Source organism: Suricata suricatta, chromosome 13 (assembly GCF_006229205.1).
Source record: "Suricata suricatta isolate VVHF042 chromosome 13, meerkat_22Aug2017_6uvM2_HiC, whole genome shotgun sequence".
NCBI classification, from domain to species: Eukaryota; Metazoa; Chordata; class Mammalia; order Carnivora; family Herpestidae; genus Suricata; species Suricata suricatta.
Window position 1 is genome coordinate 34781950 of NC_043712.1, and position 18740 is coordinate 34800689.

The 18740-nt window shown below is 37.7% G+C and overlaps 1 protein-coding gene across 2 annotated transcripts in view; it reads right to left on the reverse strand.

Moving 5' to 3' along the window:
* Positions 1-2404: 2404 nt before the first annotated feature.
* The window catches only part of MELK (maternal embryonic leucine zipper kinase), a 92300-nt gene continuing 75964 nt past the window's right edge, over positions 2405-18740 (reverse strand). For both annotated transcript variants that reach the window (XM_029920313.1, XM_029920312.1), the window contains 4 exons: positions 16617-16713; positions 13889-14057; positions 5004-5107; positions 2405-2897 (listed from right to left, as the gene is read on the reverse strand). In XM_029920313.1, the coding sequence (XP_029776173.1) occupies positions 2720-2897; positions 5004-5107; positions 13889-14057; positions 16617-16713 (548 nt within the window). In that variant the 3' untranslated portion in view covers positions 2405-2719. The remainder of the gene's footprint in view (positions 2898-5003; positions 5108-13888; positions 14058-16616; positions 16714-18740) is intronic.

An 18740-nucleotide genomic window follows, 5' to 3' on the forward strand; every position in this document is an offset into this window, starting at 1 on the left:
CTAAGTGATAGATTTTAGATAATATTAACATTAGTAAACATTAACATTTCTTTTCCTTAAAGAAAAGCAAAATTTAAGCTAAAGAGCAGTTGGGGTATCTATTTTTATTTGATACAGGCTGAAGGGTAGTAGAGCCAATAACAGCATTTCTAGGCTGAATTAATACCAAAAAGGTTTTTTAATTTTATTTTTTAAAGTAAATGTACTAAAAAACTCCAATGCAAAGATTGCAATTGTCAGATAGATGTTTACAAAAGAAAAAAAGAGTAGAAAATACTATCACACTTCTAGTACGGCTAAGCAGTGTTTTTTTTAATATATTTATGTGTAATGCATCCCAAAGTAAAACAGACTTCTTACTGTGGTCCATGGTGAAAAGGTTTTGAAAATCACTGTTCCTGACCATGCCATCTTTCACAGGGATAGAAGAGTGATTCTTCTCTTACGTTTTATTTAAAAAAAAAAAAAAAAAAAAAGGATTGGACTTTAGAACATTTAAAACTTTTTGTTTTTAAAAGACACCACTAAGAAATTAAAAAACTACCTACAGAATGAGGGGAAAAATATGCAAATCATATATATTTGATAAGAGATTTATAGCTGAAACTATAGAATTCTTGCAATGCAACAAAAACACAACAACCCAATTAAAAATGGGCGAAGGATCTGAATAGGTATTTCTCCAAAAAGATGCACGACCAATAAGCACATGAAAAGATGCTCAACATCATTAGTCATTAGGGAAAAGCAAATCAAAACCATAATGAGATACTACTTCACAGAGCTACAATAAAATGAGCAGACAATAACAAATGTTACAGAGAACGGAAAAAATTAGAACTCTCATCTATCACTGGTGGGTGATAAAAAGGTAAGCAGTTCGCCAGACCCTCAAAATGTTAAATGACTCAGCAAGCCCACTCCTACATATATATACACACAAGAGAACTGGGAACATGACCACACAAAAATCTGTAGACAAATGTTCACAGCAGCATTATTCATAATAGCCAAGAAGTGTAAACAACCCTAATGTCTGTCAATTGATAAATGGATAAACAAAATGTGATGTATCCACACAATGGAATATTATTAAGCTGTAAAATGTAATGAAGTACTGATATGTGATATCACATATCTTGAAAAAGAAGCCAGACCCAAAAGACACATACTGTATGAGTCCATTCATGTGAAATGTCCAGAATACTGGAACCCAGAGACAGAAGGTAGACCAGCGGGCGCCAGGGGCTGTGAGGTCAGGGAACTGGGAGTGACCCGTGCTGGATACACGCTTCCTCTTGGAGGCGATGGAAATGTTCTAAAATTAGATTGTGGGGATAGCTGCACAAATGTGGATATAATTAAACCCACTGAATTGTACGCTTTAAAGAGGTGAATTTTATAATATGTGAATTATATTTCAATAGGGCTGTTATAAAAAATGTAAAGCCCTTGAACAGCTTCTCTTTGCCCAGTTTATTGGAGCATTCAGGTTCCTTCAAGTTCTTTCGTCACTTATTTCCAACTCAATATTTAACCCTCATCTCCTACTATTTCCCCCTTACACCACCTTCTGCCTCCACCTTCAACACGGCATGTGCCATTTTATAATTCCATGCCTTTGCACATACTCTTCTCGCTGTCAAGAATGTCATATTCACTCTTCTTTTTCTGATGAACGCCTATATATCCTTAGAACAAATACTGCTTCTTCCAGTAAGTCACTCCTTAGTCCTCGAGACGAAGTTGGCCATCCTCTCTATGCTATAAATACTGTGTGATGATCTGCCCCTAACAGACTCTGAACTCCTTGGGTTTACTGGACAGTATCATCTTCAGGCCCATGACCTAAAACACTTGGTAAGTGTTTACTGAATAAATGAGTGACAGAATACTCCCTCACTACTGACTAGAAGGTAGTGCTATTTTTTCTCCAACTAGTTTAATTAGTAACAAATATAACTTGAGTGCTAGCCTTTAGAGCCCAATAAAATGAAATAAAAATACAAATTTGGGGCCATCATTGAGACTTAAGGAAAATTACCTTAAAGTAACATTTCATGGCGGCTCACAGTTCAGATACTTCTCATTGTTGGCCGAACACACTTACTGAAGTCAATACTCTTTTATTCAACATATTAAATGTGTTGTTTAACTCTGGTAACCACAGCTGTGACTTAGTTAACGATCTCAATAAATCCTACTTAAATCAAAGACAGGAAAAAATTATGCAAATGAATTCTTATCTGTTTTTTCTGCCCAAGGCATATTTGATAACAGATAAAACATCTCCAAATAGTCTCTACTTAATAGTCAGGAAACCATTTGAGATTTTACTTGTATCAAAATCAAATACAAAGAAGAGGAGAAGCCTGCTATATTCACAAATGATTTTATTCAGAAAGAAATTACACATTAAAAGGAGACATAGTTGAGAGCTTACTTTCACATATGGAAGTGAATCTAAGAAAGTCAACAGTTATTAATATACAAAAACATGATTTAAAAAGATAGTAATAGATAATGACAGATGGGCTTGACTTAGACTCATATGCAAAATACCTTTTGTTTAAAAACAAAAAGATATTTGTCTTTAAGACAGCTCTTTAGAAACAAGTCTAGAGTTCCAATGGACTTTAAAAACCAAACCAGTGATGCCATTCTCCATATAGGCTGTATCACACCCATGTTCATCCAGCAGGGGTAAACCACACAACAATTATACCTTGCAGCTAGACAGGATGTCTTCTACTAATCTCTTGTAAACCCAAGCATCACCCTTAAGCCGCTGCCTCTTGATACCCACCACGTCAGGTTTCTGAAGCTGGCACACTTCTAGTTCAAACTGCATTGTCACTTTACCAAAATCTGACTGTGTTTGACACTTCAGTGTATAGCTATGAAAACAAGATAAGAAGCCAGTTAGCAGCAGAACCATAAATATTCTGTACAAGAGATTTCTAAGCCTATAGGAGGACAGTGGAGAAAATGAACCATTATTTCATTAAGCAATATCTTACTGCTTACAGTTTCCAAATGACTTAGCTATACCTTAATCATCGAGCATGAAGCTGAACTAGGATCTTTAAGAATTAAGATGAAAGGCTTTTACCAGAACTTGCCCTTGTCCAAAGAAAAGCCTTCCTTTCATAGTTACCTATGCCATTCATGCTCAAGAAATCTTCTGGACTCCTCTATGCAACTCTTTCAACAGTATAATCCGTGAACAGTAGGCCATTCCCACAATGTTCACAACAAAGGAAAGTGCAGAGAAGATTAAGAATATTTTTTTTGTGTGCACCTCATAAGAAAATTCTGTCTTTCATATAAATAAAGCTGAAGCCACCAACCTGTCAGAAGGGTGTGTGTTTTTGAGGTTTTTCTAACAGTAATACGAGGTTATGATCATTACACTTTACAGCAGAGTTATAACAGAAAGCCCATGGTCCATTTCCATGCTTGAAACACATGATGTGTGTATATATATAATTAGAACTGTCATGTAACAACTCTGAAAATGGAAAAGCCCAGGCCAAATGAAGCCTTAAACACACCTTAAGATCAGGTACGCTCCTGCAAAGTTACATAACTTGAATTCATGTAAATCGACTTTTTAATTTTTGTGCAAGATATTTTCATTTTGTCTTACTAATCTCCAATAAACAATAGACAATAAATCAATTTTAAATTTCAGTTCCCTAAATATGGGGGACATGTGATTAGGTACTGTTCCACAGAAACGTAGAGAAATTACTTGTATCTGGTATTTATTATGAGGTTTTACAAAATATCATCCTTTTTCTTAGTTAGGTGTTTGGGGTCTTCATCTCTTAAAAATGAGCAGTCATTATCAGAAATGCCAAAAGGAGTACTCTGTAGTTAAGGCTCCTGACGGGAAGATGAAGCATAGAGCAATTCAGTCATATGGAAGAGAAAAGCCAATTCTTCATGAATGAGAAAAGATAATAATGGAATATACCTAAGATTAGCAACATCACATCCCTGAAAAATTTAGCTTTTGATGTTCTGCTTTGTCACAAAGAAGTTAAAAAACAGAAGAGATAAAAAACGAGGAAAAAAAGGATCAAGACAGAGACTTTGTGGTTGATGAAGAAGTTGGATAAATTTTTGGCTAACAGTTAGTTGATAATCTGATAGAGAGATCATAAACTGAAGGAAAGATTACTGGCAGCTTTCTGATATAGATTTGGCTAGCGGTTCTGGAACCACTGCTAAACCCCAAGCATGAAGACGGATCAGAGGGAGTTACATGTGTTCTGATGATGCCTGAGGAAGAAAGCCAGGGTCCAGGTAAGGAATGCTTGCCAACATTTACAGACAGTGAAAAGTACAATTACCTTTGCAAGAGACTGTTTCCAAAAATCATATGCTATATTGAACATTCTAGTTAAATGTTTTTCATACCAATTAGTGGCTCTTTTTAGCTGCTTCAATAATGAAATTTGAAAGAGACATAACTGAAAATATTTAGAAATATGAACATCTTAGATAAAAAGAAGAGGTCTGGCCATTCAGACCATGAGATCAAGCCACAGAGGCTTTGCCAGCAGCTCACTCTACAGTGAAAAAAAGTTAAGGTGAAATAATTTCCTAAAGTGTGAAAACCTAGTCCTACCCAACAGCAAGCCATACACAAAAGGATTCTATAAATCCCTGATTGAGGTGTCTCGGATATTTAGATTATAATTTAGAAGCATTATTGAAAAGCGGAACATCAAAGGAAAACAGCAGACAGGAAAAAAAAAAACCCTGGAAGTTCAGGTTTTTCCTATTTTGAAAAGTCTAACTTTGAAAGTGGTGACAAGCTGGCACTAGCTCAAACAAAACCAAAGAGGCTAAATTATGAACAATGACACTACCATAAAAGCTTTTTTGACGAAAATGAGGTGGGGGAAATATTTTTTAAAAAAGAGAAGAATGTCTTCTCAAAGCTCAAAAGAGATCAGGTAATAAATGCAACAGCCTCTAAGTGTGCTTCTTACCCCTTTTGTACAAAGTCAACGTGCTTCTTTGGAAGAACAGACATTATTTCATTCAAGAGTTGATCTGGATTCACTAATTTGGTTGTAGTCACATTATAGTGAAGCTTAAAAAAAGAAAAAGAAGGGGGTAAGAGTAAATCTTTACATCAACACAAACAACAGCCTATGTAACGTAGAGACCCCAAACTCATTATAATACCAGTTCAAATGGAAACATTTCCAGAAAAATACTGAAAGAATTTAAAACCAATTCTTGATAAGCTGGAGTAAGATAGCACTGGAAAGCTTGGAGAAATTATGTTCACTAGTAAGTACATGCTTAGCATCCTTTTTAACTTTTCATCCTCTTCTACCAATCTTTTTAGTGAAATACATAAATATTAATTAACATCTATCTGTTTGGTTTTACTTGTTTCTCCCTTCCTATGCTATGCCAAAGACATTGTTAATGTCCTAAGATGTAAACTGTGAGAGATTACAATGCCCCAGGAAATGTGGTTTGAATATATAGTTGACCCTTGAATAATGCAGGGCCTAGGGGTACTAACCCCCCATAGAGTCCAAAACACACATATAACTTTGGACTCCCTCAAAGTCTTATAGTCTACTGACTGAAAGTGTTACAGATATCATTAACAATCAATTAACACATATCCTGTATGTTATTATGTTTTATATTCTATATACTTACAATAAAACAAAATAGAGAAAAGAAAATATTAAGAAAATAAAAAGGAAGGGAAAATACATTTGCAGTACTGTACTGTATTTATCAACACTGTAAGTTTACATTGTCTATTTACAAGATGAATCCTCTTAGTACCTACATCAACACTGTCTTATATGATACAAAACATGACAGATGTTACATGTATTACTAACACTAGATATCAAAAATGAAAAGAGATAATGTGAAAAAGAAATCCGTATTTATTTACAGGTGTAATGACTCATGCATAGATAACAAAAAGCCAGCAATATGACTGCTTCATGGTAGCCTGGGTATAATCAATATGATTGCTTCACAGTAGCTTAGCCTACCCACTAATGAATAAATGGTTATAAAATTTTATGGGACGCAGTAATACAGTCATATTCATAACACAGTATTAGAAACACTGTTATGTATATATTTTTAAAAACACCTACTAGTAATGATAGGCTGATAAGCAGTTTCTCCAAAGACCGTAATGTAATTATTTGAAAGCCAAGTTATAAAACAGTGAGAAAACTAACACATTATTAATTTTATATTAAATACCACTCACCCTGTGTCTAAGTAAAGATAGGCTATCCACTTCCATATGAGTCTTGCACACAAAGTTCTACATGAGGAGCACTTAGGTAATGATGATGGCACAAAAAGGTTTCATATGGCTCTTTTGACACAGTTATTATATGTTCACATGAAGACACTCATACACATACACAACAGACAAATTTATTAACTGCGTGTCATGATGATTATTTACTGCTCTTTAGGAATAAGTGGATCATCAGAAAGTCCTTCATGCTCCTCTCTTTCCTGTGGAGTAGGCTGAGGAGGAGGAGGAAGAGGAGAGGTTGTTCCTGCTGTCTCAGAGGTGGCAGACGTGGAAGATGTAGAAGGGGATCAAAAGGGGCAGGCACACTCAGTGGAACTTTCTGGAAATATATCACAATTCTGTCTGACTTCATGCCTTTTCATTTCTCGAAAAAAATGTTTGTCTGGTATCAATCTTCCTCTTATCATTTGCTTTAATTTCAGTGCCCATATCATAAAAGGGTCCATGTCATAAAAGTCAAAAGTAGTCCTGAAGAATCAAAACCCTTTTGCCAGATTGTCTAGTGTCAATTGGTTTTCTAGCACTGCTTCTTCTACATGTTCTTCCTCACCACCTGTCACTGGTTCAGAGCACTTATCTCCATCAACTCATCTTCTACTAATTCTTCTGGTGTGATGTCTATCAGCTCTTGAATTTCTCCCCATATCTTGAAACCCCCACAAACACCTTTTTTGCCATATCTACAAACTTTCATAATTTCTGTTTGCTCTGTCATAAATCCTGTGAAGTTATGCACAACACGTGGACAGTGTTCTCCAGTATAAATTTGTTTCAGGCTTAGGCTTTCATAATTTTTTTGTTACAACAATGGCATCTTCAATAATGTAATCCTTCTAGACTTCCATGACATTCTCTTCCATAACACCGACAACCCTTTCCATAGTGTTATCAGCCTTAAAGGTCCTTATGACCCCCTTTTCTAGAGGATGAATTAGAGACACCATGTTTACGGACAAGCAGACCACTTTGACACTTTCAGTGTTGAACTCATAGGGTGCTGGGTGGTCCGTGGCATTGTCCAATATCAAAAGAACTTTAAAAGACAGTCCCTGGGGCGCATATGTGGTTCAGTTGGTTAAGTCTTTGATTCTGATTCTTGATTTCAGCTCAGGTCATGATCTCACGGTGGTGAGATAAAGCCCCACATTCGGCTCTGCACTGAGCAGAGCCTACTTAAGATCCCACCCTCCGTCCCTTCCTCTCCTTCTGCCCCTCTCCCCTGTTCTCTCTCTCTAAAAATAAATAAAATTAAAAAAAATTTAAAGGCAGTCCATTACTGGCAAGGTACTTCTTGACTTCACTGATGAAATCTATCCAGAAAAAGCATTTTCATTATCTAGACTTTCTTATATAACCAAAAGACTGGCAGTTGATGGTCACATTTTCCCTTCAAGACTCAGGGGTTAGTAACTTTACAGACAAGGGCAGTGTTGATCATAAACCCAACTGCATTTGTATAGAATACCAGAGCTAGGGGCGCCTGGGTGCCTCAGTCGGTTAAGCTTCTGGCTTCGGCTCAGGTCAGATCTCATGTTCGTGGGTTCGAGCCCCACATCGGGCTCTGTGCTGACAGCTAGCTCAGAGCCTGCAGCCTGCTTCCTGTTCTGTGTCTCCTTCTCTCTCTGCCCCTCCCCCTCTCATGCTCTGTCTCTGTATCAAAAATAAATAAAACATTAAAAAATTAAAAAAAAAAAAAAAGAATACCAGAGCTAGCCTATCCCTTCCTGTCTTAAAGGCTGGTGCTCATTCTTCTTCCTTACTAGTGAATGTCTTTTGTGGCATTTCTTTTTCCAGAATAGAATAATTCTGTCTGCGTTAAAAACATGTTCAAAAAGATATTCTTTCTCCTAAATGATTTTCTTAATGGCATCTGGGAACCAGTATCTACTGCCTCTTGGTCAGCAGAAGTTGCTTCTCTTGTTATCTTAACACTTTTTAAACCAAATCTCTTTCTAAAATTATCAAACCATCCTTTGCTGGCAATAAATTCTCCAGCTTTAGATACCTTACCTTCCTTTTGCTTTAAGTTGTCATAACATGACTTCACCTTTTCTCAAATCATATTAAAGCTTATAGGTATGCCTTTCTTACAGCAACCCTACACCCAAATAAAAGCCGCATTTTCAATACAAGATGAAAAAAGTATTTTGCAAAAAATGCAAGGTTTTTGTGTCTGTTTTTGTGTCTGCCACGATGGCTTCATGAGTTTCCCTTAAAAAAAAAAATTGTCCTTCCACTGGATTCATTTATCTGGAAATGGTGGGCGACCACAGCCGTAGACATCAATCTATGGTACATATCAAGCAATTCAACTTTTTCTTGAAAAGTCATGACTTTTCTCTGCTTCTTGGGAGCACATCCAGCATCACTACTGGCACTTCATACAAGTCTCCTGGTGTTATTCAAGGTGTATGGCATCATGCTAAATGTGATTTATATGTTTTAAACGTATTTAAATGTGAAAAATATGCAAGAACCACAAGAGATCATTTTTTTTTACTGTGATACACAATTTACTGAAGAGACAAACTGCTCACATGGAAATGACTAGTGTCATAAGGTGTTTTTAAGCAGACACTCACAACATAAGCTCACCGCAAGAGTAACAGAAGATAGCTATGAAATGATTACAGTAGTATGGCATGTGTTACAGTTGACTTTATGCAGTTAGGATTTAATACTGCATCTTTAAGTGTGTTTACATTTCTCCTAACTATGAATGGCACTATGTACGGTATGTTTGTGTGCATAAATTTTGATAAATTTTAACTTTTTATATTTGTTTATATCTTATATAAATATATAATAATATGTAAGTATACTTATTTATATCTTATATAAGATATATAAATATCTTAGTAAATGATAAAATAGACTAATATCTACATATCTTTTTCTTAACTTTTTTGTTATTTCTAGGCTACGCCGTTTTTGAGTTTTTCCAAATTGTCCCAAGTCTCCCCAAACTTTTCCTAATGTATTTGTTGAAAAAATATACATGTAAGTGACCCATGCAGTTCAAACCCATGTCATTCTAGGGTCAACTGTATTCTTACTTTAGTATTTATACATTTGTTCCCATCTGATTTAGAAAAACTAGTAACATATAGTTCCTTTAAAAATAAATTTAGGGGCGCCTAGGTAGCTCAGTCAGTTAAGCATCCAAATTAAGCTCAGGTCATGATCTCACGGTTCATGGGTTCGAGCCCTGCATCAGGCTCTGTGCTGACAACTCGGAGCCTGGAGCCCACTTCGGATTCTGTGTCTCCCTCTTTCTCTCTGACCCTCCACTTATCACACTGTCTCTCTCTGTCTCTCAAAAATTAATAAAATGTTAAAAAATAATTTAAAAAAATAAATTTAAGATCAGGGCACCTGGGTGGCTCAGTTAGTTAAGTGTCCAACTTCAGTTCAGGTCATGATCTAACAGTTTGTGAGTTTGAGCCACACATTGGGCTGTCTGCTGTCAGCACAGAGCCCATTTCAGGTCTTCTGTTCCCCTCTCTCTCTCTGTCTCTCCCTCACTTGCATTTGCTCACTCATGCTCTCTCTCAAAATAAATAAGCGTTTAAATAAACAAATAAATTTAAAATTGTAAAAAGCTAGTCCTCCTGATTGTGATGATAGTTTTGCAGGTGTCTATATAATGCCAAAGTATATTAGTCACACATTTTTAAGAAGTACAGTTTCTTTAGGTCAGTTATACCTCTATAAATAAGTTTGTTTTTTTAAAAAACAGTTAATATGGAATGCAAACCAGTGCAGCCACTCTGGAAAACAATATGGAGATTCCTCAAAAATATAAAAATAAAACTACCCTATGCACTACTAGGTATTTACCCAAGGGATACAGGTGTGCTGTTTCAAAGGGGCACAGGCACCCCAATGTTTATAGCAGTACTATCAACAACAGCCAAAGTATGGAAAGAGCCCAAATGCCCATCAAGGGATGAATGGATAAAGAAGATGTGGTACACACACACACACTCTCACACACACTGGAGTATTACTCAGCAATCAAAAAGGATGAAATCTTAACATTTGCAACTACGTGGATGGAACTAGAGGATATTATGCTAAGCGAAATTATTCAGAAAAAGAAAAATATCATATGACTTTACTCATATAAGGACTTTAGGATACGAAACATGAACATAAAGGAAGGGAAGCAAAAATAATATAAAAATGGAGAGGGACAAAATATAAGAGACTCTTAAATACAGAGAATAAACAGAGGGTTGCTGGAAGATTTGTGGGAGGGGGGATGGGCTAAATGGGTAAGAGGCATTAAGGAGTCTACTCCTAAAATCATTGTTGTACTGTATGCTAACTTGGATGTAAATTTAAAAATAAACTAGTAATTAGAGTCAATATAAAGAAAATACCAGATAAATTACAGTGCAGATAATATGCCCATCTGCAGGCGAGTGTTCAACAACTGGAGTTCAGGGACCCAGCTTCAAGTTATTATAAAAGGAACAAGTGGCACAACTATGACAAGGACCCTCTGTCTGCTGGGTCCCCATCCAGGGCTATTTCACCAAACTAAATTGGCTTTGTCTAGACGATAAGCAGAACACTTCCAAATATACTTCAAGTGATTCCTTGTACAAAATAATGAATCTGGGCACCTGGGTGGCTCAGCCAGTTAAGCATCCAGCTCTTGATTTCCACTCAGACCCTGACCTCATGGTCTGTGAGATGGAGCCCTGCACTGTGAGACGTCGGGCTCTGCGCTGACAGCAGGGGGCCGGCTTGGGGTTCTCTCTGTCCCCCTTTCTCTCGGCCCCTTCCCTGTTTGTGTGCACGCTCACTCTCTTTCAAAATAAATACATAAACATTAAAAACATTAATCCTACTTTATCTGTTTAAATTTCCTACCAGCGGCTTAACCACGTATGATTTGCATCTTAACAAACTAAGGTGTTCTTTGTACCATCTTTTTAACTTTTCTAAGTTTATAATTTTTTAATGTAAAAAATAGGCAGAGGGGCACCTGGGTGGTTCAGTCAGTTAAGAATTCAACTTTGGCTCAGGCCATGATCTCACGGATTTTGAGTTCAAGCCCCGTGTTGGGCTGTGCTGACAGCTCAGGGCGTAGAGCCTGCTTCAGATTCTGTGTATCCTTCTCTCTCTGCTCCTCTCCTACTTGTGCCTCTCTCTCAAAACTGAATAAATAAACATTAAAAAACAAAACAAAGTAAATAAAAGAAATGAAACTGATTTCCTAAAGTGAGCTCTACAGAGCTCAGCAAAAACTGAAAGCATTTAAAAGGGCTACAGATCCAAAGTTACATCAAGTTTCTGATGTTAGATGTGTGTTAATGAGGACTATGGTTCTGCTACATTAGGGTTAAAAATGCTCAACATGGATGATAATTTCACTCAACACTGGAACATGTTTGGGACACCTGGGCGGCTCAGTCGCTTGGGCATCTGACTCTTGATTTAGGCTCACGTCATAATCCCAGGGATAGAGCCTCTGTGCTGAGCATGAAGCCTACTTAAGATTTCCCCCTCCCTCTCACTCTCCCTGTGCCCCGCTTCCCCACTTGTGCACACGTGCTCTCTCTCTCTCTCTCTCTCAAAAGTACAGCATAGGGAACATAGTCAATAACATTCTAATAACATAGTATGATGCCAGAAGGTAACCACACTCACCATGGTGAGCACTGCAGAAAGTACAGAACCACGAAGTCATTACGTTGTACACATGATACTAATATAACATGGTATGGCAATTACACTTCAGTAATAAAAAATTTTTTTAAAAAACATTGGAACACCTTATATAAAACATCATTTCATGTGTATTTCACAGAGGCAGCTCTGTTTAGGCATCCCAGCTCTATGAAGGTATGAGGGTAGGAATTATCTCCAGTTTTTACAAATAAGGAAATTGAGGCAGGCAGGGATAAAATGACTCACCCAAGCTACAAAGTACAAATCTGAAGCTAGAACTCAGATCTTCTCACTCCCAATCTATGGTTTTTCTCCTACATCCTGAAGTGGTAGAGAATCCCTGGAAAGTCAGCTAACATCATAGCAGTTCCTTCTGGAAAATGCATTCAGTGGCCAAATAATTTACACAGGTGAACATTTTTAGGGTATTATCCATTAGTATTTGACAACTGCTTAGCTTCTCAATGATGTATATGATTGTGTTTCCTTAACTTCCCTTATCTAATGTTTTTCAGAAAATGGCACTATGACTTTCTTAATTTTTTTAACATTTATTCATTTTTGAGAAAGAGACAGAGCACAAGCAGGGGAGGGGCAGAGAGAGAAAGGGGGTGACAGGGAATCCGAGCTGTCAGCACAGAGCCCAATGTGGGGCTCAAGCCCACAAACCACGAGATCATGACCTGAGCCAAAGTCACTTAACCAACTGAGCCACCCATGCACCCCGGTACTATGGTTTTCTTAATCCCAATGTCAGTGTTCGAAATATTTCATAACTGTCTCCATCTAGAGAAATCTTAGAACAAAAGGACAAAATATGCCTAATAGAGAGCCATATGCAAAACTTCTCAGTACATTATACAAGTTCAACAGGCAACAAATATTAATGGATAAATTCTATCTTCTTCCACTTTAAAACAGGACATATCTGAATATTCTCCCCTGAAGCACACTTCTGTCCGACAGCTCATCATTTTCCTTCCCCAAGCAAGCCCAGATTTGCCCCAAATGAGAGTCTCAGCACAAAAACTAAACAGAGACCCAGTCCCCAAATCGTAGGGAACACTACCATCTTCTCTTCCCTCCTCTGGAACTTACACCTCTTGGAACAGGTTTTTACTACAGCACAGAGCAACATCCCTGCCTGTCCTCACTGCCACTCTATGAGATCCTAAATGACATGGGCTGTGCCATTTCTGAGTGGAGTCTTATTTATACCTTTTTCTCTTACTTCCCCTGAACAAAAATGTCATTCATTAGATGTTTGAAGAAATGCTCAGAGAGAATCCAAGAGAGTAAGAAGTATTTTATATCTACTAATAACTTCTTTTTCCTTTCTTTTCCCCATCGAACATACTGCCCATACCATGGACACATTAAGCCTTTTTAAAGTATGATAGGACTATCAAAGGTCCAAACCTTTTAGGCCTGTGAGCACCTCTCGGCCCACCTTCCCAGTGTGCTGCTAACTACTTGATTCACATACACCACACTCAAAGTTCAAATTCCCTTCCCAGGCATTCAAATACGTTGTGAGGGCCTACAAGAGACTCTTCTACGTGCCAGAGACATGACACAATTAAGCTCAAGTCCCCATCCTTAAGGCAGCTCTCAGTTCCTCCATATGCCCCACATTCCTTGGCCTCCATACTGTCTCTGTGATTAATCTCTCTACTTGAATATTTGAATTATAGTTATTTGCTCCTAGAAAGGAGCAAGTATATATAATTTACCTCTGCATTCTCAAAGTCCACTGCATAAAAACACATAAAATAAAAAATAATCCAGTCATTTATTCAGCACTTCTCTTGGGGCAAAAAAAAGTCCAGTTAGTAGCCAGCTCCTGAAGTCCGTACTAAAGAATCCCAGTGCACTTACTTTTAGTCTTCTTGGCCCATCTCTGGCAGAGCCCTTCCTTCTGCTCCTGGTAAGCACAGTGATAACCTTATCCAACCCCCTTTCAAGGCTCCCAAACACTTTGGTTCCTTTTCTTTTTGGAGTATCCTCTATGTGTGCTTGGTTGAGATCCAGTTCCACTGAGCGACATCTTAAAAAGAAAAAAAAAAATCCGTGAGTAAAACGGGGCCTCCTGCCAGTCGGGGCCATCACAGGCCGTTCGAGTATGCCAAGGCCAGACCAGCTCGCTCCTCAGGGAGAGCACAAAAGCCATCTCCCACTGGAATGCAGCCATCACCCCTCCCCTCAGCCAACTGCCCCTTGGCAAAACTATTTTTCCCCTAGCTTTTAAAACAATATGTACTAAAGCAAAACTAAAAGCCAACTGATGGAATGGGAGAAGATATTTGCAAACAACATATCAGATAGAGTTAGTATCCAAGATCTCTAAAAAACTTATCAAACTCAACACCGAAAAAACAATACAGTGAAGAAATGGGCAAAAGACATGAACAGATAGATACTTCTCCAAAAAAGACATCCAGATGGCCAACCAACACATGAAACAATGCTCGACATCACTTATCATCAAAGAAACACAAATCCAAACCACAATGAGACATCACCTCACACCAGTCAGAATGGCTAACATTAACAACTCAGGCAACAACAGATGTTGGCAAGGATGCGGAGAAAAAGGATCTCTTTTGTACTGCTGGTGGGAATGCAAACTGATGCGCTCTCGAAAAAAATACGGAAGTTCTTCAAAAACTTAAAAATAGAACTACCCTATGGCCCAGCAAGTATACTACTAGGTATTTATCCAAAGGATACAGGTGTGCTGTTTTGAAGGGAAACATGCACCCCAATGTTTATAGCAGCACTTTTGACAATAGTCAAAGTATAGAAAAAGCCCAAGTGCCCACTGACAGATGAATAGATACAGATGTAGGGTGTGTGTGTGTATAATGGAGTATTACCTGGCAATCAAAAAGAATGAAATCTTGCCATTTGCATCTACATGGATGAACTAGAGGGTATTATGCCAAGCGATATTTGTTGGAGAAAGACAAATATGATGATGAACATAAGGGAAGGGAAGCAGAAATAATATGAAAACAGAGAGGGGGACAAAACATAAGAGACTCTTAAATATAGAGAATAAACAGAGGGTTGCTAAAGGGGTTGTGGGAATGGGGATGGGCTAAATGGATAAGGGACATTAAAGAACCTACTCCTGAAACCATTGTTGCACTATATGCTAACTAACTTGGATGTAAATTAAAAAAATAAACTATTAATAAAAAATATATAGAAAAGTTGAGTGAATAGTACAATGAACCCCATATATCCTTTTTATCCTTTTAGATTCAATGGTTGTTAATATTTTGCCACATTTGCTTTCTCTACATATATAAATGACTACATTAAAAATATGTACATCTTTGCTGAAGATACATCAGACTTCACTCTGAAACATTTTAGCACACATACCCAACAAATAAGGAAATTTTCTACATAACCACAATACCAACGTGACATCAAGAAAATTAATAATAATGCCACAGTACTGTCTAATATCTAGTTCATGGTCTAATTTCCCCAACTGTCCTCAAAATGTATCCTGCTTTTAATTTTTTTAATGTTTTTATTTATTTTTGAGAGAGAGAGAGAGAGAGAGAGAGAGAGAGAGAGAGAGAGAGAGAGAGATAGTGTGAGCAGCGGAGGGTCAGAGAGAGAGGGAGACACAGAATCTGAAGACAGGCTCCAGGCTCTGAGCTGTCAGCACAGAGCCCGACACAGGGCTCAAACTCACGAATGTGAGATCATGACCTGAGCCGAAGTCAGACACTTAACCAACTGAGTCACTCAGGCGCCCCAATGGATCCTGTTTTTAAAAACAGCTATTAAAGGGGTGCCTGGGTGGCTCAGTTGGTTAAGTCTGATCTGCCCCAGGTCAGGCTCTGTGCTGACAGCATGCAGCCTGCTTGTGATTCTCTATCCCTCTCTCTCTTCTCTGCCCCTGTTCCCGCCCACCTGCCTACACGATCTTTCTCTCTTTCTCTCTCAAAACAAATAAATAAACTTTACAAAAATGAAAAAATTAAAATAGAGAATAGCTATTATAGACAATGAGGGGCACCTAGCTGGCTCAGTCAGAGGAGCATGCAACTGCTGATTTCAGGGTCATGAGTTTGAGCCCCACACTGGACACGGAGAGTACTTAAAATAAATAAATAATTTTAAAAACTTTTTAAATTACAAAACAATGGTGACAATGAAGGGTCACCAATGCTGCAGAACTGTCCATGTCCACATAAGAGGAAGGAGTTCTCTTTGAAACACCAGTTGGTATCTTTACTATATGAGCAACTGCTGTTAGTGGATGTCTATACTCCACCAGTAGAAGTATAGGAAAAGATGCGCCTCAGAAAGGGGACTGTGTGGCTGGGGTCTGGGCCACTGTCTTCCCAGTGTGTTAAGGTGCCAGTCCTACTGCTGAAGAGTTTCAGATTTCTTCCCCATGAGGAAGGCAGCAACAACAGCTACAGTAATGGCCACAGACCATCCTCATTGCGCTAGATGTTTCTACAGTCTCTGACATAATTTACACAATGGTTTGTTACCTTAATCAGGCTGATCATACATGAAAAAAGGAAATCTCGCTACATACACTAAAGATCAAAGAATCTAAAAACACAACACTTACCGCCTCTCAGGGCTAATGACACCTGTCATTAACTTCTCTGCTCCTGCTGAATTTGTTGGCATTTTAACTGGAGTTTTTTTAAGGCACTGGTTTCTGGCTATTAGAAAAACAACAAATACAAACCATATGTAACTGACATATTTTGGTTTCAAAATTTCTGTCAATAATACATACATCACTTACTCAGTGACTCAGAAATATTGTAATTACTTGGCCAGTGGTGTCAAGGCTCTAATTACTTAAAGAATTATGTCCATGTGATTTATAATAAAAAAAATAAATTTGGCTTTGCATGTGTGGCTCTTTTCCTTCACTGCAAAACTGAAGCCATGAATAAATTTTACTATAAATAAATTTAAATAGATATAAACACAGATTTTATGACTACTGATTCTCCTTTCTATAAACAAAAGTCAATCTGTATTTCTACAAGGTCCAATTTATGCTTTTAATTGAGAATAGTATTGAGAGGTATTAATTCAAGTCCCTGCCCTACTCAACTCCTGTTAAGCAGAGAACAGTCCCTGCGAAGGCTTGACAAAAGTTATTAAACAGTGTGAGCTTTTGTTATTTTTATATTCTAGAATATAAAATCTATTCTAGAATTGTTTCATTCTAGTAAGGTATTTGTATCCAGATAGTTTGTGACAAATTCAGAATAACAAATCTGGTTATCACTATTTAATCAGTTTTTTGTTTATGATCTAAAGTTGCATACCCTTTAGAGGGAATAACACTTTATAATAAGCATGTGCTATCAAGTTTTTAAAAGACATTAGAAGTTTGGTTTTGTTTAGGACTATTCAGGACCATTTCACTCTTTACACGAGAACAAGAAAATAACATCTGAAAACAGTTCTCATCTTTGTATACACATTGTATCTACTACTATACATAGTTACCCGATGATCAATTGTCACTGACTGGATTGTACCATACTTAGAAAAGTGATTAATGCTTATGTGAAAAATGACTCAGAGTGAAAGAAAGTAAAGTGTACAGCACTAATGGAAGCTATCCATTGGGGTTTTAGCCAGTAGCTTGTATAGGTGGATCTTATGTTTAAAGAAAAATAGCCAATACAGCTTTAGACCAACATAATCTTTCTCACAAATTGAGAGAAAATTTTCTATGCAAGCTGATGATACTTTAAGATTATAAATCCCAAACTATCCATGTTTCAAAACCCTCAGAATTACATAAAAAGTTAAAACACACAGGGGTGGGGCGCCTGAGTGGCTCAGTCAGTTGAGCGTCTGACTTCGGCTCAGGTCATGATCTCATGGTTCGTAGGTTTGAGCGCCGCGTTGGGCTCTGCGCTGACAGCTAGCTCAGAGCCTGGAGCCTGCTTCGGATTCTGCACATCCCTCTTTCTCTCTGACCCTCCCATGCTCGTGCTGTCTCTATCTTTCAAAAATAAATTTAAAAAGAAAAACATTAAAAAAATAAAAAAAATTAAAACCACACACACACTGGGGCACTTGGGTGGCTCAGTTGGTTAAGCATCCAAATTCAGGTCAGGTCATAATCTTGTGGTTTGTGGCTTCCAGCCCTGTGTCAGGCTCTGTACTGACAGCTCAGAGCCTAGAGCCTGCTTCAGATTCTGAGACTCCCTCTCTCTCTGTCCCTCCCTGGCTCACGCTCTGTCTCTCTCTCAAAAATAAACAAACATTAAAAAAAATTTTAAGTTAAAACACACACACTCAATAATAGAATGAATTGTAAGTATCAAAGTCTTTAAAAAAATTTAAAAAGCCCTCAATGAGCTAAATTCATCTTATCTCCCTACCCAACCCCCTGACTCATGAACGATATTGTAGCTATATTAACAAGTAACAGAAGAGAAATACTCCATTAGGAAGAAATATAATAGCAGCTACTACTACTAATGTCCGACCTTAGTATTCAGAATTTACCTCACTGAACCATTATAACAACCCCAGGCAGCCACACATGCTTATCACACCAAACTCGCTAGCATCACAATTCTGGGGAAAGTATCGTTTGAGCTGATGAACGAGAGACTGCCATTAACAGAATAACAGAACTTCCAGCAAACATTCTGACAAAGTTGATTATAATATCTTTATAAGAAGCAGAGCTCTGGAACTGGCTATCAGCCCA